This window comes from Aythya ferina (assembly GCF_964211825.1).
Source record: "Aythya ferina genome assembly, chromosome: 2".
Lineage (NCBI taxonomy): Eukaryota > Metazoa > Chordata > Aves > Anseriformes > Anatidae > Aythya > Aythya ferina.
Genome location: NC_140297.1, coordinates 3,380,127 through 3,401,385, shown reverse-complemented (window position 1 = coordinate 3,401,385; position 21,259 = coordinate 3,380,127). Strand labels below are relative to the sequence as shown.

General features: G+C 45.0%; 1 protein-coding gene across 14 annotated transcripts in view; it reads right to left on the bottom strand.

The window, feature by feature from the left end:
* OBSCN (obscurin, cytoskeletal calmodulin and titin-interacting RhoGEF) overlaps window positions 1-21,259 on the bottom strand; it is a 184,565-nt gene continuing 163,306 nt past the window's right edge. For all 14 annotated transcript variants that reach the window (XM_084509857.1, XM_084509867.1, XM_084509870.1 and 11 more), the window contains 22 exons: window positions 20,328-20,496; window positions 19,748-19,829; window positions 18,935-19,135; window positions 18,463-18,523; window positions 17,625-17,702; window positions 17,259-17,431; window positions 16,353-16,379; window positions 15,683-15,835; window positions 14,929-14,974; window positions 14,234-14,311; window positions 9,836-13,505; window positions 9,120-9,242; window positions 8,215-8,325; window positions 7,933-8,100; window positions 7,057-7,179; window positions 5,254-5,424; window positions 3,832-3,952; window positions 2,910-3,149; window positions 2,057-2,280; window positions 1,497-1,572; window positions 893-1,042; window positions 1-759 (listed from right to left, as the gene is read on the bottom strand). In XM_084509857.1, coding sequence (XP_084365983.1) covers window positions 582-759; window positions 893-1,042; window positions 1,497-1,572; window positions 2,057-2,280; window positions 2,910-3,149; window positions 3,832-3,952; window positions 5,254-5,424; window positions 7,057-7,179; window positions 7,933-8,100; window positions 8,215-8,325; window positions 9,120-9,242; window positions 9,836-13,505; window positions 14,234-14,311; window positions 14,929-14,974; window positions 15,683-15,835; window positions 16,353-16,379; window positions 17,259-17,431; window positions 17,625-17,702; window positions 18,463-18,523; window positions 18,935-19,135; window positions 19,748-19,829; window positions 20,328-20,496 — 6,423 coding nt within the window. In that variant the 3' untranslated portion in view covers window positions 1-581. The remainder of the gene's footprint in view (window positions 760-892; window positions 1,043-1,496; window positions 1,573-2,056; window positions 2,281-2,909; window positions 3,150-3,831; window positions 3,953-5,253; window positions 5,425-7,056; window positions 7,180-7,932; window positions 8,101-8,214; window positions 8,326-9,119; window positions 9,243-9,835; window positions 13,506-14,233; window positions 14,312-14,928; window positions 14,975-15,682; window positions 15,836-16,352; window positions 16,380-17,258; window positions 17,432-17,624; window positions 17,703-18,462; window positions 18,524-18,934; window positions 19,136-19,747; window positions 19,830-20,327; window positions 20,497-21,259) is intronic.

Genomic DNA, 21,259 nt, shown 5'->3' with positions numbered 1-21,259 from the left:
CACAGCAGAAATATTTTCCATTTATTTACCATTTCTTTTACTATTTACCATTTTCTTTGGGATCCGAGGCGGGGGAGGAGTGCACCAGCCACCCAGGCCGTGCTGCAGTGGTTACTGTGGGACAAGCAGGCGAGTAACGTGTCTAAGTGTCTGGTGGTGACATCTGGGGCTAGGGGCAGAAGTCAGGGCCCAGTATTTGCACACGGGGAGTCTTTTTGACCTCAGGGAAGGATTTGCAAAGCTGCTCGGGGCTAGTAGCTAGTCCCCCTCAGAAATGGCTACGCAAACCTTTCCCAGTTGTTCCTGGAAGCACGGAGCCAAGTGACAGTGCCATCAAGTTACTGTTAGTCAGCTGAGCCATGCTGACAGCCTGTATTTCTGCTCTCACCACGTGGCAATGCGAGTAACGTGGATTCATTTGCTCAGTTATGCTCAATTTCACTCACAGAGAGTGATGTGCACAGCCCCAGGCAGCCAGCCCGGCTCAGGTGATGCACAGTAACTCGACGGCACCCTTTGGTACCAAACGCTGGGTGCAGAGAGGGAGAGGGACACCATTTCTGGCCGTTGCCACATCCCCTTCACTGGGCAATCATGAGGCCGTACTTGGAGCACAGGAGGCCCCTTTTCTTTTCTCGTTCAGTGAGGAAATTCCTCAGTTTGGTGGTGGGGAAGGTAACCAGTGCTTGCTGCCTGTTGTCCAGACCGGTCTCCTGGAGCCAAGGACTCTGAAGGCACTCGGAGGCTGACGGCCTTCCCCTAGGACACAGGTGAGAAAGTCAGCTGGAGATCCACATCGGGTGAGGAAGAGCCTCACAAACGGGAGAGAAAAAAGGGGCAAGAGCCAGGACCTGTGCTAACTGTCCTGTGAGAAAAGCAGGCACTGCCTTACCAGGGATTTGCACACAGTGTGCTCTGGAGAAAGGACACGGCTCCTCCGGAGAGACCCGCGTAGCACCGCGTGAGCTTCACCTTCCCCTTCCTGGTTGTTCGCAGAAACTCGCAGGGCACATCGGAGCTGACAGGGTAGTTGGCACTCAGCCTGCCCCAAAAGAAGAGAATTATCAGCACGAAGGGCGTAGCTCAAGATTACTCCTTCTCCTGGGAATTCCCACCCAGCTGCGAGAGAAGAAGCTCGTGGCAATGTGCAGAAGCATGACATGGGAAAACAAAATCCCAAAGGGCAGCGTTTCATGACTTCAGCTGCTTTTTTTTGGTTTGTATAATTTGATTATTTTTTTTTGTTAAAGCTTTTCAGATGAAGCTGAGTGAAAACACCAGCAGCTGTTGTGTTGCAGAACAGCCTCCTTACTCTGTGTGGAGACCTCGGTGGGACGGGGCCTCCTTGCAAGGTGCAGCCACCTCCACACCCTTCTGGGGCACTGCCCAGGAGAGGGAAATGCGGTTAACTGAGTCATTGCAGCTCCCCTTGCTGATGACTCTGTAATCACACTTTTACAGCCACTCCTAGGGTAGGGACGGACAGACTGACTTACATGATGAACGCTGTGATTCCGACGGACCAGATGTCAGTCTGCGGGATGGCTCCTTGCTCTGTCAGCAGTTCTGGAGCTAGAAAAGCAAATCGGTGTGAGCCGAGCTCCTTTCCAGTGCCACAGCACTGAAGCCAGCACAAAGCAGCGGGTACTTTTATACTTTGCTTTATACTTCTATACTTTTATACTATACTATACAAAGATGAAAAAGAAAAACTTTCTAGTATAGGGAGCCAGTTGAAGTAACTCTCCTAGGTCATGACTGCAACGAAACCTTGAAAACATCAAACCAGCAGGGACTGCTGGCTGTAACGTTGCAGCCTTGAGCTTAGGACTCGTGGATGCCTGCCAGGGAGGTGTTGGCCGTGACCTCTGGTTGTGTCCCCTGTGGCCTGCAAGCGGGGTGGCTGTCACTGCTACCCACGCCCACCAGCTCACGCTGCTACTGGAGGGCAGCACTGAGGGGACTGCTTGCTGGGGCCAACTGCTGCCTTGCTCAGTCTCTCTGCTTGCCACAGATTGCAGACGATGCCAAGGTTCTGCGAATGAACTCCACTCACCCATGGTTTCAACATAGTCCGAGCACTTGTCCATGGTAATAACCTTGTCTTGCGTGTAGAACTGTGCGTTGCCAAAATCCAGCAGCTTCAGCAGGTTGGGCTCGGTGATGATCATGTTTTCAGACCTGAGATCCAGGTGCAGGATGCCGTGCGCGTGGAGGTACTCAGCTGCACTGAGGATCTGCCACAAGTAATCTCGGACCTCCACTTCTGAGTACGATGTCCTGGTAGAAGAAAAAGGGGATAGAAACCAGAGGTGTTGTATCTGCACACCTGAGAGCACCATTCTGCACCCACTGCCGTCCTCCCCTGCATGTCTAATCCCAAGAAACAACTCTACTCATTTAGCAAATCTATCATATACGGAGATTTCCACCCATATTTTCATTCAAGTTTACAGGTGCAAGAGGTTCAGGAGGTTGTGAGAGCTGCATGTTAGAAGAAGCAGAGGACACACAAAAATCAAATTGCAGATTTGATGCCCACCGTTCCCACTCTTTTAGTCAGAGAGCTCCAGCAGATCCATCTTCTGCCAAAGTGAGAAGCAACATGGAGGGGAAATAAGGCTTCCTGAGCCAGAGTATTCTGCTTATTATGGGAAAGAGGGGTTCGTATAAACTACTGTAGTCTTCTTTCAACAACTCAACCGAATGGCCCTGAATTGTTCTCTACCCCAGCCTTGTAGGGAACCTAACTACCTTTTAATGTCACGAGAAGCTGCAGAATAAATGCATCGCAATTCAGAACAGAACAGATGGAGAGAGTTGAGCCAGTCTGACAAGTGAAAGCAAGAGGTGCTTTGCTACCTACACCAGCCCTGATGGGGAGAAGTGTTCCCTCCACTTGTTCTTACCGTAACGCCAAGGAGTGGAGCAGTTCTGGTCCCACACACATCTCCTGGATCAGCACCAGGTGCCGCGGGCTGACGTAGGCTCCCTTCAGCTGAGCGATGTTTGTGTGGTGAAGCTTCCTCAGGACTTGGTACTCCAGGAGCACAGCTGGCTTGTCCTCTTGCCAGTAAGGGATAATTTTAGCAGCTAAAGTCTTGCCGCTCACTTTTTCCCTGCACTGTCGGACGATGCTGAAACGCCCCCTGGTACAGAGGAACACAAAGGCAGGTGAAGCTTCCCTGCTACTCCTGGAAGAGCCAGGAGCTTCTGTATTTCAAAATCATAAGGATCCCATGCTGTGGTTTTCATCCCTGCTGTGATTTATTGCAGCATTTGTCACAGTTTGCACATCCTCCTGTGTCTCTAATCTGTATGTTCGCTTTACATCACAGGAGGGAGATCCTAACTCCTCTGGAAAGAGAGAAGTTGGCTCATCCTGCCTAGAGCATGAGAACTGGCCCCTGCAGGCAGCTGCCTGCTTCTCTTGGCAACAAAAGGATCCCAAATCCTTCTGGGACTTCATTCCTTTTTTTTTTTTTCTAGACAGTGAAAGTTGAATCCCAACGCCACATCTGAAAGCACTACCTGCAAAGGGTGTTGCAACAAGGACCCTGGACTCACTCCACAATGTGTTAAGGAGCTTGTTATCCAGGACACAGTGCTCACCACAGACCTTTTTGCTCTCCCAGAAAATCCACACATGAATCCTACCAAACTAAGACGAAGCTCGTTTAGCCAGTGATCTGAGGTTTATTTGCCCAGTGTATTGCTGTGGTGGTGTTTGGAACAAACTGTAGCTGAGCAGTGCATTTTTAAAAGTGACTTTTCTAAACTCTAGCCATACGCAGCATTTCCTGCTGCTGAGTACTCAGTTGAATTCCCTACCGTTTGATCTCTGTTTGGAAGGCGTAGGTCTGGTAGGTTGGGAACGGCTCGGATGGTGTGATTATTTCACTCTCTTCCTCGGTAGCTGCTGTTGGGAAGCTCTTCATTGCAGCATGAAGCTCTGCAGAGAAAAAGTGGCAAGGATTACACTGGAAAGCAACTCCATGTGGAAACGAGAGCCTCTCTGAGCCACCCTCCACTATCTATGGGCTAAGATAAAGACAGTAGCAGAGCTTTCTCCAGGGAAACCTGCATGCTGGCTCCCACTTGAGGCATCAAGGGCTATGTGAAAGCAACAGAGTCTGGGCTGACCATCCACTAATTCCCTGGTGTGACCACTCTGGACTATACGAGATGGATTGCATGCTGTGTGGTCTGACTGTGATATCAAACAGCTCAGCTACCATTTCTTATCTGCTCACGTAACTAATCAACGGGGTATAGTAAGACGCTGCTAAAGGATCAGAAACTTATTTTGGTTGGGTATACTGGGGAAGCAGCTGGAGTTGGTTGCTCTGGTTCTGGCCTATGATTCTAAGTGCTCCCTGGAAATATTGCAGCATACCCTGACATAAAAAAGCATCTGCTTAGAAATGCTGGATGCATTGAAATAAAGGAACCTGACAGTATGGGCCTTTTAGGGAATGACTGCAAAGGAGCCATGTATTTGTTAATGAATCCTGGGTCAAGGGAAAGCAGAGGACTTAGGGTGAGTTAAAAATATCTCTGTGAACTGACTTTCACAAAGGAATAGCCTCCACTGGGAGGAAATTCCAGTTAGACCATCCTTTCACTTCTTGGAAGAAAATATTTTGCTACAAGGGTGTATTTTTTTGTGGGGTCATGGATTTCTTCAAAAAAAAAACAAACAAAGAAACAAAACAAAATGAGTGAATAGTACAAAGTATTCAAACAGAAAAAAAAAAAAAAAAGAAAAAATAAAGTAATTTGAGCTTGGTTTACTTTGGAGAGAAAATACAGCTGAAAAACACACCACAGTAGGAAGGCTACTCACAAGTATAAACCAGAGCGCATGAATTAACATGAATTAATTACGATTGTGTCTATGAGAAGGAACAGATCCATGGCTTTCAACAGAAGCAGATGAACATGAATAGATCAGTGCCTCATGTAACCTGGTTGTTGTCCCAGACCTCATGACCTCATGTGGAAAACTGAGTGGTGTCTTCAGGAGGCAATCTGCAGTTTCCAGATGCCTTGCACAGATATCCCCCTAATTCTGTCCTGAATTAGAAAATCATTTACTTTTAACTAAGAAAACCAAAGAGGGGGAAGCCCTAAAACACCTTGAGCCAAGTGGCATTGGTCTTGATGCACTTGTCCTTGATTTCTGGACCTGCATCTAAAAGAGTGCGCTTATTTAGATGCGGGAAGAACACGATGCTCTCCCAGTGCTCTTACCCATTTGATCCTTCCCGCTGATTTTCACTTGGGCAGATGGGCTGCTGTAAGGGCCCATGCCTGCTTTACTGGTGCAGGCAATCCTGAAGCAGTAGATAAATCCCCTGGAGAGGTTTTTGGCATAGTAGCAGCAGTCAGCAATGTCAGCAGCAAGAGTTGTCCAGTCCCCATCTTAGCCAAGGAAAGAGAGAAAGAAATTAGGACTCATTTAGGATGGTCAAGATGAAAAACTGACCTGATATGGCCTACTTTTGTGCATGGTGTAATTAGCTGTCAATGTGGCAAACTCACCTCTTCCAAAGTCAGCTGGTTTATGTTTGATCAGTCCAAGGTGTGGCAATAGTGTTTCAGAAGAATGGTGAAACTTTCCTGTATGGTTTCTGTTTAACTAATTCATGCCACCAATCTCAAATGCAAATATATATCATGAACTCCAAACAAAAGCCCAACAAAATCACCTTATTTTCCCTTTGGCTCTGTCTTGAATCTTGCTGAAATCATGAGCTGCAGGATTTCAGCAGAAAACCTTTAATTAACACCCTCCTAGAAAACCCAGTATTTCAAACTGAGGTTTCAAGTTCAATCAGCTTTTATAAAACTTAGGTGATATATCAGGGAAATGAAATTATAGGTTTGTCTTGGACTTATCATCCACGGGACCAAGGTGTGAACCTGAAAATTAGCAGCAAGCATTTCACATAGTGCTGTGTCCCACACTTTGTCATCGCTGCTGTGCTCAAGCTCAAACTCCCTGAGATTGTTCAGGATTAAACCCATCCCTTCATTCAAATAAACACTGAGAGAGAGCCTTAAATCGTAGAAAAGGCAATAATTCCCCACCTGAAACAAAGGTACCAATGATTTTGCCAGGTACTGGTGGAATTAGGGTGTGTGTATGTATAAGAAGGAGCTTAAAATCAGAGAAGTTTCAGAAAAAGCAGCATGTCAAAGCCTACTGTCATGCATAAGACAAGGATTACTTTTTCTGTTTATCTTAATCCTCCTGTGTTCAGGAAAGTAGGATTTCACTTGTTCCTGTCAAAAACACAGAATGTGATTGAAGATTGTAGATGCAGTTTCCTGGTTTTCTTCCTACCTAGAATAACTTGCATCTGGCATCCTCTCTAAAGTCTTGGCTATAGATGTGTCAAAAGGAATGACAATAAAGAAAGGTGTGTTGGAGGAAAAACAACTGGTACCAGCTTCAGAATAAAAGGGTACATTAGTGTTAATGCAGAATTAAGTGTTTGGAGAACTAAAAGGAACACAGAGCAGTACAATCCAAAGGGTGATGTATGCGTGACTGCAATAGAAGTGACAAACAATCACAGTACTCTTAAAGACAACAAAAATAATCCCAAGAGAGACAGAACAGACTCAGTGATTTGGTTCAAAGTTCATGGAATTAAACAAGAAAACATCCACGGATTTCATCAGGCTCTAAATCAAGCCTTGGAAGAGAACAAAAGGGATGGGATGCAGTTCTGTCAAATTTGGGTCATTTGGCTGTCTACCCTAAATTTCCTGCATCAATGGAGAAGGAAAACATGTCTGTTTAGTGTAAGGAGAACTGCCTTTTTGATGGACCATCCTTCTCCACAGACTGTACCAGATATAGGATGATATCATCTGCTAACCACCGCTGCTGTGGATGTTATTAGTGTATAATAATTTCATTCCTAACTCCAAATGAGGGAGCTAAAGCAAGGCTGTTTCTGAATAAAAACAATACATCCAGCTGGTGGAGAGATCAAACAAATCAAGATGTTCTCTGCAAGGCAGAAAGGCAGAGCTCCACTTTACCTTCACTCTTGCACTGGATGGTGTAATGGACGGGGGTGTTGGTTTCCACGGGTTTCCAGACCACCTGCACTCTGTCCTCGTAGACCTCCACGATGTCAGGGGGTGGAGGGCTGGGAGGAACTTCTGTCGAGAGGAGGCAAAACAACCAGTGAGTGTTAGCAGCAGCACTGCTGTGGTGCACACCCGGACAGCCAGCATTTGAGTTACAGATGTTCTACTTCCATATATATGTGCATGTATACATACAGACACATTCCTAGTGTAAGAGCAGTTCAGTTGTGCCTAGTTTAAAATCAATACGAAGATTTTGGAGTCTGATTCTATAACCACATGGTTACTAGACTAGTTCTAAATCCAGGAGAGAGACTAAAGGGCGAAAAAAAGGGAACAAACACTGCAAAATGTGCCACGCCACCAGAAAACAAGGGCTGTGGCTATAGATGAGAGCTGCCAAGGGAGAAAATTTCCCCTGAACACATTTGCATGAATCTCACTTCACAGGTATTTACAGGTCACATTTCCCTGGTGGCAGTACTGCCACCCCTAAACCTGTGGCTGCTTTCAGCTTCAAAATCTGCTTGCTGAACTAAACCAGCTTTGTGAAGTTTGTTAATCCTCAGCATCTCTCTCTCTGTCCACACTCCTGAATGCCTGCTGCATTAGCTATTACAGATATCCTTTTGTATTATTATTTTTTAAATCTACCCTGCTTCTAACTCTCAAGTCACAGAGTCTCGTGATTTCAGCTGGCTTCTTGCATCTAGCATAAGGGGAAACAACAAAACCAACAATCTGATGAGGGATAAATCCTCAAGGGCTGACCAGCTCTGTGTATAGCACTCACAAGAGACAAAAAAATCTAGATTCTTCTCTTACCTGCTTTTCTCATGATGCAAGAGGTAGATGCTGAACCCAGGGTGTTGGTGGCCACGCAGGTGTAAACGCCAAAATCATCGGCACTGACAGAGAGAATAGTTAACAGCTGGAAGTGTTTGAGTGTGGATGAGATGAGGATCCGACTGCTGCTGTGGACAGGTATCCCATCTGAAAGGCAAAAGACATGAGAAAAAATAAGTACCCTGCAAATTCAGGTGCCTAAACCTTCCCTGCACCCCTGTCCTGGAGGCTGGGGTCTCCCAAAAGGGGTGCAAACGTCACCTCTGAACCAGTTGATGTGCAGGGAGGAGTGAGCTGCCGTCCGGCACGACAGTGTTACGCACTGTCCTACTGCAGCTGCCTGGTCTAGGAGCTCTTCAGTGAACAAAGGTGCTGTGAAGAAGAGAAAAAAGTATTGATGCAGAGCGAAAAGGAGTGCTACGTGGGTTGTAAAGCATTTTTGTTCAGTTTTAGAGCATTCTGTTCATGCCCTGACATTCTGTTTTTTCTGAGAATTTGGTTTTCAGAGGATCCACTGGGCATGCAGGCACAGTGTGACTGCCCACACGTGATAACTCAGATGGATCTGGGGAACATGAGCATTGTGCAGCCCTGCTGGTACAGCTACAGCAGCAGAACCCCTCCGAGGGGAGGAAGAATAAGTCACAGCAGGAGTTTTCTGCTGAGCTGGTGTAAATGTGTGGGTAAAACTAAATGAAGGCATCTCAAGGACATGGGAATCAGATCAAGACAACATGAGGAGAAGGAGGATGAAATAAAAGATGGATACAGATGGAGAAAAAATAGCCATTTATTGGGCTGCCCTACTATTTCTCATCTCACAGTGCTGCCTGTTACAACTGTTTGCATGGTCTTTATACATGCATGCAGGTCCCTAGCACAGGGATTCACAATTCCCCACTTCTCCCAACTGGATACCCCATTGGATACCCTAAGATGCTCAATTTCTTTCTTTTTTAGTTTTCAAGTAGGTTTTAGTTGTCTTTTGTGGTTTCCTAGAATGGTTCCAATTTGCAAGCAAGGGCACGAAAAAACAGTTTTAGCAAAGACACTCTATACAGTATTGATAGAAACTATATGTATCAGTATAAAGGACTGATATTCACACATATTTATTGGTGATGCTTCATAATAAAACTAACTGGTGACTTATGCAACAGTAATACCTTTCTCTTTTGGCATGAGGCTGGGTAATTTGAAGGAAGCAAGTCCTGATTTCCGCTTCAGAGATCCTTCAGCCCCTGTCAAGGGCTCTTTTTCTGTTACCTCACTCCCCAGCTCACCAAACTCTGTTTCAAAGAAAGCATGAGAAGTCATTCAAGGCCGTCATTCCTCCTGTGGCATGCATTTACAGCAGAGTTCTGCCATTCATGCAAAAATAGCTTGACAGACAGGGGTGTCCTTATTAAGGAGCCTTTAGTCAGGATCCTTTAGAAAAGGCTGTGACAGCCATTACAAGGAGAATATATGAGAAAAGTGGGGTGTATCTAGGGGTGGCAGAGAAGTAAGGACAGATTCTGTGGTCCAGACATGAATATCATCAAGGTAGGCAGCTGGGGCGACTTTACTGACTTCACCCGGTCTCTTTAGCCTTGAAGATTTGTCATGGTCAGATGATAGCTGCAGATGGAGGCCTGCACAGCTTTCATGCACACTCGGGCAGGGGAATTCAGCTGCTGCCATCAGCAGATTAACCCAGCTGACTCTGCACTGGAGGGGGCTGCTAATAGAGAGCTAGTGGTGGGGCTGAGGACAGCTCATTTCATGACCTGCCACTGCCCGTTTTGCAATGACCATCTAACCACAGCCTCAGATACACTTGGGAAAAAGAAAGAGGCGGATTTAGTACTTAATCTACAAAGGCACAGAATAGAATACTTACCTTCCTCTGCCTCTGGCTCTGGAGACGTCTTTCCTTTTAGGATTCTTGAAATATGGGCAACAGAAGCTTTTACTTTCTTCTTCAGGCTTTGTTCCACTGACTGCTCCACCGAGTGAGACCTTCCATAGGGTTTAAAGAGTCCTGGCTTGCTGTAGAAGGAGCTTTTCTGCTTGCCACTTGAGTCCTTTTGGGGGCCGTACATTTCCCTATAGCTCTCCGACCCTTTTCCCGTGACCAAGAGGCTGGCTGCTTTTGAGTCCTCAGATATTTCCAAATGGTTCTTCCTGTTCTTCCCTTCTGCCTCCTCTCGGATGCACAGCCTTTTATCCTTATGCAGGTGTCCTGCAGGAGGTGACCTTGCCCTTGCCCTTTCACTAAAAGGTATAAACTGCCTGCCCGTCGGTTTGGGCGGGGGCTTCCTAAAGTTCATGAATTCAAAGGGAAAATAGACAATGTCGTACAGGTCGGAGAAATTCAAATAGGCAGGCTCCACCTCTGATATGTCGAGTTTTGGAGTTCCGCTGGCAGGACTGGGCGCTTCATCCGACAGGTCCTTGATTTTCACTAGAGAAACTTCTGGGTGTCTGCCGGTGTCCTTGCTCATGGGCACGTCACCGGGTGTTTTCTCGGCATCCAAGCTCTCCGTCGGGGAAACGCTCGCTTGGCTGGAACTGAGGCTCTCGAATGCTAAATCCTCCAGGTCTTCGCATTCATGGGGAACCGTCTGTGCCCCCTGCCCTTTTGGTGCCTCTGGCTCCTCGCTCACAGCAAGGTAGGGTTCTGCGAGGTCATCCAGCTCAGAGACTTCTCTTTCACCCCCTCGTACTGAAGGGCAGGAGGTGTCCGTGGGTGTTTGGCTATCGGGGCATTTGTAGAACATCTCTGTGGTTGGAGAGAGGTGCTTTCTGCATTCCTCCTGGCCAGATACTGACTCTGCCCAAACATTCATCTCTTCAGAGAGGGAAACCATCTCGTCCACTAAGCCCTCCAGCACAGCAGACTCCTCATCGCTGTAAAAAGAAGACCTGTGATGGGAGAGCTCCTGACCTCGATCCCTGTGGAGCAGCGGTGGGACAGTTTTTCCATCATCACAGCTTCCACTTTCTAAGGCAGTGTCTCTCCCCTCACCAGAAACCTTCAGATGTTCCTCATATTCTAGCTGATAGACTGCAGCCGGAGACTGAACGTCTGGTTGTGGAGCACTTAAAATACCTGGATGTGTGCCCTCCAGAGCAGCAGAAACTTTGCCACCAGGATAGACGGCCTTGTGCTGCTCAAACACCTGACTTCCAGCCTCGGGGCAAGGAGCAGACGAAGTCTGTCCCACCTCTGGGCTTCCACTGGTTGTGACAGCAGATCTCACCTCACTGTGAAGCGACGCCCTCGGATGTTCTTGCTTTTCCCTCTCGTAGACTGAAGGCAGGCCAGTATTTTGGGATGAAACAGCTATAGCCGTGTGTCTGCCCTCCAGAGCAGCAGGCACCACGCCACTGCCCTGAGAAGCCTTCTGGGGTCCAGATTTCCCCAGAATTTCAGCTTCATGGACCGAACTGGGAACAGATGAGCCTTCGCTCCTCAGAGCAGCCAGCCTCTCCTTGCTGTGAGCTGGCTGCTCCCTTTCAGCGTGCCGTGCTCTGTCAGCAATGGCAGTTCTCATCGGTTTTGGTGGCAGGACTTTTGAAACAACGGGGTGCTCTCCCTGTAGGATGGCTGGTGTCGTGTCTGCATGAACAGAAGCCTTTTTGTGGGCTTCCCTTTCACCACCGTGGGCTGAAAGTGGAGAGATCCCTGCAATACTTAGTCCTTCATCCTCCAGAGCAGCGGATCTCACCTCCTTGTAGGTCTTTGGCTTCTGGTGAGTATGTTCACCAGCTGTTTGCAGAGCTGATGGGACACCTGGCTGTTTGCCCTCCATGCCAGTAGGTGCTGGAATACTTTGATCAGAAAGTTGCTGGCTTTTTTCTTTACACACTGGAAGTGAATCAGTTTCTGTCTGTGGACCTGTTGGAACAGAAGAGCTTTCGTGCTCCATGAGATCAGACTGGACAATGCTGTGGCCAGAAGGCTTCTCATTTGAATGTTTCTGCCTTTTGTCTTCCCAAGGTGGAGCTGGGGCTGTCCTTTTGATGAGGAAGCCCTCACCTTTCAGCTCGGGATGGGTGTCGGTGCTGCGAGTAGACTCCTGGGGCAGGCGGTAGGCTCCTCTCATACTGCCAGGGGCTGACGTGGAGGTGGTCTCTGACTGTGGTACAGTCAAAATGGCCTGCACACCCTCCTGAAAAACTGTGTCACGAGCAATGCCAGAGGGAGATTTATCCTCCTTGATTTCATGTTTTTGAGCTGATGGTGCAGTTACATCTGAGTGCTGGGCAGACAGAATGGGGCTTTTGCCTTCCAAATCTCCAGCCTCCTCCTCCACGTAAGTAGCTTTTGACTTCTTCAGTAAATGTTTCCTGTTCTCGCTCCTTTGAGGTGACACTGGAAGCCTGTCTAGCTGTTGCACACAAACAGCTGGGCACCCATTACCCTCACATTGTGAGGAAGGAGAGAGCTGCTCTTCTGAATGATCCTTGCTGGCTCTCCTGAAGTCCTCTTGCTCTGAAGTGCCTGCAGAGCATCCCTTGCCTGGCCCCGCAGATATGTCGCAGTGCTCACTGCCCTCAGGACAACTTTCCTGTGCCGTTATATCACAGTCTTCTTCCAAAATATCTTGCTCCCTCACTGACCTGGAGGCCCTCAGCCTGTAGTCATCCAGGGAACGACTCCGGCTAGACCCAGCAATAGCAGGATGGGGAGGTTTCCTGGCGGTATCAAACGAAGCGGATTTGGTCAAGGAACCCAGCAGGCTTTCCCTGTGATCATCGTCGTCAGACTTGCCTTCTTCTTCCTCCAGTTCAAACTGTTCCAGGAGGGGTTCACGGAGACCACTGAGGGGCACTTTTGAATATCCAGCTTTCCGGAAGGTTCTTCTGGCTCTGTCCAAGTGCCTCCTGAGCTCCCTGCTGGGTGAGGAAGGCGTCCTTGCAGGTAGTTCAGCTGCTTGGCTGTAGAAAGTGCTTTTAATGACGCTCTGTCTAGGAACACACACAGGTGGCTTTTCTGCCCCATCCAGACCCTTTTCAGTTTTGTCCTTTTCAGATAAAAGTACGTCTGTTTTTTGTTTTTGAGATAGATCCGATGCGTTTTCTGAGGAAGTCTTCACTGATGAAGGTTCAGCTGCACCACTTCTTTGGGACAGCTCTGCTCTTTCATCTCGAATTCTGGACTGAAGCCCCTCCTCTTGCTCTTTTAAAATACCTGTCATGAGCTCTTTGCTTTCTGTAGGTGATTTGTCCTTCGCTTCACTTTTCATTGCAGCGTACTTCTTCCTCATGGGTTTTATAGGAGGGATTGAGAGTCTGGAGTGCTTCTCTTCTCTTGCATGTTTTGGAGGCTCCTGGCTGCTTGGGGTATCAAATATGGACAAGTGCAGCTCAGGGGCAGAGCCAAAGTGCCTCTTCTTGGGGAAGTGCGAGTTCTCGTTGTCTGAAGAGGAGCCGCTAGTGCTAGAGGAAGTGCTTTCCTCAATCAGATGCCGGGAGATGGCCAGGGAGGTGTTGTCGTGAGTCCCTTCCAGGATTTCTGGGATGGATCGCATCACCAGGATGGATTTATAGCACATCAGGGACCGCTGAAAGCCAACACAAAATACAGCACGATCAGCTGGAGACATGGTGGAGCATGGTAAAGCAAAATTACGAAAATGATCTCCTGCACCCTAAAAAACACAATACTAGTAAAATAATGCTGCCACCCTTTTATAGATAGTCAGTCTAAGCCTTTGTTGTTCATTGAGCCTCCCTCATCTCCCATTCACAGAGATGAAACCGTATTGACTACAGGGAACATGCTTGCTCTTGTAAACAGAGAAACTGGACCTGGTCTGAGATTTTTAAAGACATTTTGGCCATTCAAGGCAGATGGAGAAAGAGTTTTTAACCAAACACATTAGATAAGTGCAAGGTGCTGCACCTGGGTCGGGGCAATCCCAGACAGGAGTACAGACTGGGAGAAAAACACACACACACACACAAAAGAAAACCAAAGTAAAAGACAAAATTTCTGCTGACTCCAGCAGGAATGTAGACACCTACTCCCATCTACACACATAAAAGCAGGTGTCTTGATCTTTGTTTCAGTGCCTGGTGGAAAAGCACTGCACACAACCCAGGACTACAGTAAAAGCCTGGGTAATTTATTTCTGCCACATCCATATTACTTCTGGGCTTATTCGCCATTCATAGCCAAGCTGAGGTCTCTGCTGTGCTCACTGGCCTAGCACAACAGACTTTAAAAGGTTCTAATGTAACTGCAAAATATTTAATTAAAAAGAACTATCATAGATTAAGGCCAACTCACCTGCCACTTGCTCCGAGTCACAATGAATTTGAGCTGCTTGGTGTTAATGAAATGAGCTGTTTCAAGTGGGAGATTGTGCTGCCAGGTAGAAAGGAGAGGAAAATCAGTGGTTAAAGATCCTGACTGCATTTCCAGAGAAGCTGTTGTTGTTTGTTTTGTTCTGTTTTGTTTTTAAGGACTGACTCCTTCCAGAATTGTTTAATTTAGGAAAGTTATAATAGAACAAATTCTACAATCTCATTATGGCTACATTGTAGGCAATATCAGTTTTTCAATGATAAAAGCAAGCCTTGTTCAATGTACGTGATTCAGTAAATTTCCTTAATTATTATTTCATTTTTTTTTAATTTTTTTTTTTTTGTCTTCCTCCTTAGAGATTTATGGCACCTAAATATAAACCATAACTTCCTTCTGAAAATCCAGACTTTCCTCTGTATACAGACATGTTATATTTGCTCATGTCAGTAGTAATCTTTTGAAAGGAAAGATATCCTGGCAAGTAAACACTACTGTGTCTCCTCTTTCTGGAGAGCCATGCCTGCATTTCTGTACAGGACAGAAAGTAGAAGAGAAAAAATAAAACAGCAAATAATTATCAAGCAGCCTCAATAAGTTATCAAGAGCTGCCCCTTCAAAGGTCTGTTTCATCCTAAATTCCTTTTTATGGTTTTAGTAAAGAACAAGGGCAAACTTACCATGAACCACTTGTGGGACAGACAGTCCAAAGCGCTAGGCCTGTCTCTGATAAGAGAAAATATAACCATTTTAGTAGCAAGTCACTTCAAACAGCAACCACAAAATCTTCTTGAATGTGCCTGCTTCGTATGGACACATGTATACATATTTGTGTATGTTCTTTTGCTTCTGTTTTTGGAGTTTAGACGCCACAGAGACAGAAGGAAGCTTTTAACCCAAGATTTCCACGGGAAAATCCACATTTCCACGGGAAGATCCCACGGCACACTGTAGGGAGCCTGTTCAAGGGCATCAAGAGCACTCCCACGAGGGACTCGAACTCTTTAAAGGACCAAAGCACACATAGCTTTGGCACCAGGCAGAAAGAATAGAAATGAAATTAAAAAGCAATGACCTCTATACATGCCTTCAAGCCTCCTTTTGTGCTTGAGACTGCTTAATAAATGTGGTTCATATTGTTTAATTCCCCCATAACTCCCTCTGTAGCAGTGCTAGCTCTTCCCACTTCCCCATGTCATTTCAGAAACTCATCTGCCTGGAGCTAGGGACTAAAGACATTGCCATACCAGAAGCAGAGCTCTTTGGCAAACTGTGTTCTGGGTAGTGAATAAAGAAGAATTAGGGCATTACACACCACGCCTTGCTCAACTGTCCACTTTTCAAAGCAACTGCAGCTCTGATGAGCTGAGATCTGCCTGCTAAGACACCAGTATCTTTGCACGCTGTCTGTAGGAAGCACGAAAATGCACTCACTTGGGGTGCTGCTGTAGGATCCACTTTATAAAATCCTTTGCATCTTCACTCAGGTGAACAAAATCAGGGATAGTCCATGAAATTTCTCCATTTTGGATATTTAGAAGTGTTCCTCTGTCGTTCTCCCCGGCAAATGGAGACTTGCATGTTAGGCTTTTTCATTGAATGCCATAAAGTAAAAGGAGACAGACTTTAGATTTTTACTTGCTGTTCAACAATAGGAGCACACACATTTATGTGGGGCTTTGAAGAGGCCTGAGGGACTCCATGCGTGGGACTTGCAATGCTTGTGAACAGTGCATCCATTAACAGAGCATCTTTTACTACAGCATTACTCAACATCTGACTGAATTATTTATCCCTTACTCACAGATAAGGAATTTAGGGTCTGACTTTTCACAGCTACAGTAGGATGGTGGCTAAAATGAGCAAGATAAAGACTGAACCCAATCCATCACTCTCACTGCTGAGGAGAGCAGCTGTCAAATCCTTAGGCAGGGACAGTGACCAAAGCCTTTGCTGACACAGAAAAGAGTGACCGAAAGAGAAAATAAAATAAATCGCCGAAGGATTTGATGCTTCACTCATTCAGATCCCTCACTGGAAGGTGCTGGAGGGCTCTGACTGGCAAGGGGATGTTGAATAAGTATGTCCAAGCAGATTTATTTACCTTAAATATGTGATGACTCCAACAGCCCTGAGGAGAGAAAGAACACAAATGTCAGACGTCCATCACTTTCTCCCTCATTCTCAAGCACACAGCCCCTTTTCCTGCCACTAGACACCTTAGCACAGTAAGATAACTTTCTACTCCCCACCTTTCCAAGGAAAATAAATCCCAAAAGCTTTTGCTTTCACCTTTTTTTTTTTTTTTTTTTTTTTTTTTCTTTCAGCATTTTATAAGATTGGTCTCAAGTATTCCTCCATTTTTAAAGCACAGGTAGAGGCAAAGACTCAAAATACTTTTTAGAGACTGTTTGCCTTTTCTAGAAAGCCTCCTGGGATCGTTCTCTCTAGTTGCTGCCTCTTTATGAAAGATCGGCTTCTCTAAGATGCTCCTTTGCATTAATTAGCTATCAGAGTTCAATAATGAGTGACCAAAATAGAAAGAAGAAGCTTTAAATAGCTTCTTAAATAGGGTTCCTTAAAAAATAGTTCCTTAAATAGAGTTTGGGATTCTCCATGTTCACTTTTAGTTTCTTTTCATATCATCACGAGTCCAGTTACTTATTAAATGTTAACTTTTTTACTGCACCTTCTCTATCAACGTGCAGTATTACTCACTCGCAGTGCCCTGTTTGTACCTATAAGCGTGTGGTACATTGCAGACATTGCAGGTGTGACCAACAGCACGTGATTCTGCACAACAGTATCCCCATAGAGGATACTGAGCTTGTGATAATGAAGCCTATCCACTGCAAAATAGTTTGATGTATCTACAATGAATTACCCTATGGAGTGAATGTGCACACAGTACAAGGTCACAAGGTATTCCTAAGAAAACATTTATTTCAATCTAGAAGCCCCAAATTCTGGCAGTCTAGTGCAAAAGGTTTTTAGAAAGACAATAGGTTACCAGATATCAGTTGCTTTTGACACTGGTGACTGAGAAACAATTTCTGGGGCAACAAACTCTGGAGACCCATATCTGCTGAACTGGGGCTCAAAGGGGGTGATCTTCTGAGCAAATCCAAAGTCACAGATCTTAAGGTCTTCCCTTTCAGGATAAACCATGAGGATATTCAGAGGCTGGTAAAATAAAAATAAATAAATAAAATAAAATAAAATAAAATAAAATAAAATAAAATAAAATAAAATAAAATAAAATAAACTTTTATTGAGAACAGGCAATGTTTTCAGTTGTAGGAACAAATCAAATGGAAAACACCCATTCCCTGGCCAACAAGAAGCAACAACAAACTAGACTGTCACTGCACATTACCTTGATGTCCAAATGTAGGATGTTGTTGTCATGAAGATATTTGACTCCTTCCAAAATTTGCTTGATATACAATTTGACCTAAAAAAATCATCAAGATATTAAACAACTAGTCATTAAAGCATTAAACATTAATATTAAATTAAGAAGGTCCCTGATTCCACCAATGGTTTCATTTTTTTTTTTTCTGTGTAAGAGAGGAAGAGACTGAACAAGGAATACTTTTAAAACTGAACTGGACTTCTTATATTAGTTCTTGCAGTTGAAATAAGATGTGAACTAAACACTACTGTGTGGAATGAAGCTGTGACTAATCGGAGAAAGCCCTAATTGAATTGAAAATTGAAAAAATCAATTTTAGCAATAAATATGGGAAACCTGGCTACTAGACAGGAGATGTGAAACATTTTGAGCTTTGTGTACCAAATATTAAAAAAAACAAACCCACCATCTTGGAAACTTTAATTTCAGCCCTTGGATACCCGTACAATTGTGAAGGGATGAAGCGTTCAAAGCATTACAATATTAAACAAGTGAAGATATGGGATCTCCAGGTGACAGAGAGCAAAGAAATGGTGCATCAGCAAACATAGTGTGTATTAGGCTGAACGTGATGCTGGTGTACAAAATCACTGGTACTTTCTAGTCATTCCCTGAAGAAACTGAGCAATAAAAGCTGATGGGAACACACTTTAAATCCTGATTCTCTTTTAACAGATTATCAATGGCTCAGAGATATTCCTCACATTGGAAAAAGAAAATGCAGATGGAAATTATTCTCTGCTGAAGAAACAGGTGTTACCCACCAGCTCTAGACGTGCAAACGAGAAGGAAAGCTTACCTCTGCTTCAGTGACGACACTCTTCTTGAATAGACGGTCAAGGAGCTCCTCGCTGGAGCATCTCACAATGGCATTAAGGGCAAATACAGCTACAGGTAAATTACTATTTTTACTCTGTAGCCACCTCTGCTCAACTAACAGAGAGCAGAATTCATGAGATCTCATTGCAAACCGAGTCATTCGCTTCCAGATATTTCAGAAAAGATCTTTGGTGCTTAACAACCCATTCCCATTTGTATATGTAAGTATCATAGCTTTTCCTAAAACATCAGAAACATAGTAATTCAGTGAGGAGTGCACATAGCTATGTTATCCTGTAGAGTGGGGAAAGATTTTTTGTTTTGTTTTGTTTTATTTTAATCTCAGGCAAAAACTAAAAATGGCTCTTTGCTTTGTTATTTAATAACTGAGGTCTGCCTGAGGAACCGAATACTTCCCAGCCTCCTCAGAGAAGAAGCACAGAAAAAGATACAACTCCAGAATCAAAATCAGGGTCTTCCGTGTTTCAAACTGATCCAGCAGCCTGGTAATTCTGTCGTGGGACAGAGAGGCAAGAATATCCCTCTCCTGATGTGCACGAGCCTTCGTTTTGCTTCGCAGAGGGATGAATTTGGCAGCACAAGACACTCTGTTCCCTTTATGCACAACTCGTTTCACAAAGCTGAAGCACCCCCTGTGTAAAATCAAAGGACAAGCCCTGCTCAGACTCGGTTCAAAGCCCCCTGCACTGCAGGTGTGGACCTTTCCACTCCCCAGCCTTTTTCAGCTCCTACTGCTCAGGGCTGAAACTCTCCACCAAAACTGATTTTCTTGTGTGTGAGCTGCTATTGCCCTCTCCCGGCTGTCTCCAAAACTAAGCAATGAGTTCCCATCGAAGGAAAAGGAATTTCAGGTGCTGAAGGTTTGTGCTGGCAAAGGCTGATGCTATTGGACCCCTTGGATGGACACAGTGCTTGTAAGTACATTGCTGTGGGCTTTTGAGGCTAATATTGCCCAAGGGCCATACCTGGGCACCTTTTCTGCCAGCTTCTGGCTGGTATTTCTCTGGTTGGAGCCACCTGGACCTACGGGCTCTATGGACTCTCCCAGCCTGGCAGAAAGCTCAGAAAAGTGTTTCCAGCCCACCTGCAGTGGGGTGACCTCCCACTTCTGCCAGTCCTTTCCCCATTCCCTACTTTTTCACAGCTGGGACCCCCTTCTGCCTCTGTTTGCTGCTGCTCAGCAGCTGAGATGGGCAATTAGCTGTACTCCTGTGTGATGCTGTAACATTGGGAAATTCCTTTACCTTCCAATCTCCTGCTTAACCTCGTACAGGGAATGGAGTTTTCTCCGGGTGGCCACTTTTTTTGCTGCTTGGTCTTTCTTAGCTTTGGAAATGAAGAAAAATGTAAGGGTTAATATTCAGATCATGATATATACCAGTATAAAAAGTTACCTCAGGACAGGGTAAAGCAAGAAACTACACAGGGCTCCTCTAAACTTCTGCACAGAATTAGGTGCAGTTCTCTGATGACAAAACCTGCCAACACAATCACTGGGGTTGCATCTTCACCTGACAGCAATCAAAGGACTCAGGCTAAAGAGCAGACCACCACCAGAGGCAAGCCCCCACTTATTTCTGTGGCCCATTATATCTGTTCATCATATGGTCTCAAGCAGGGAAAAAAAGCGAACAAACTCCTTTGCCCATCTGTATAGGTGATTAGATCATTTACTTTTATACTGGATCACACCATACCATTAATATCCAACTGCTAGGTAGGAGTACATGTCAGAAACCATACAAGTACCAGAAGAAGATGGCAACAGTATAAATATTTCAGGGGCTATGACATCAACTCCTGCAGCTGAAAGAATGACGTTACCTTCATGTACAACAAGCTCAGCTTTGCACAAAACCTCCCCTCCTACATTTTTGGCTACACAGGTATAGACACCACCATCTTCTGAGCCAACGTTGTCCAGGATTAAGAAATATGTTGTGCCTGCCATCCCTTGGTACAGCCTGTTGCTGTCTGTCAGCAGTGAAGTGCCCTGAAAGAATGAAAGGACTTTTTGGTACTAGAAAACCAAGATGGAAACATATTTCTCCTCTTCAATGAAATGGAAAGAAAAACAGATGCTGGCTGAAGAAGTCCTCACGGCTGTTTCTCTTTGTTACACAACATTTATTTTATTTTATTTTATTTTATTTTATTTTATTTTATTTTATTTTATTTTATTTTATTTTATTTTATTTTATTTTATTTTATTTTATTTTTTATTAATTAATTATAATTATGAACATTTTTTCATAGGAATACAGGCTTGGGAGGGACCAGGGCTATGTGGTTTATGTTTCATCTCTTCCAACACACCAAGCCTGGGCAGTCAGCCCAGGGAGCACAAAAATCAGCAGCCTTGTTCCTGCCTGGTCTCCAGTTTGTGCTGGCATGCATTCTGCTTTACACCCATAAATGCCATAAAAAAAGATTACAGGACGGGATGTATGACATAGAGGGCAGATTAGATTATGAAGATGTGCAGATCTTATGAGACCATTTGACTGGGCAGTAAAAAATGTTAGATGGAATTTAATACAGATAAAACATAAAGTGATGCAACCCTGTTTCTCCATGAGAAACAATGGGCTGTGAGCTGTTCTTTACGACACTGCAGCAAAACTTTGAATTACAACAGATCACTGCATGGCAACACCAGCTGCCAGATGGCAGTCAAAAAAGAAAAAAAAAACAAAAAAAAAACAGCAACAGCAAAAAATACATACCAGATGTTAGAAATTATTAGGGAAGAAACA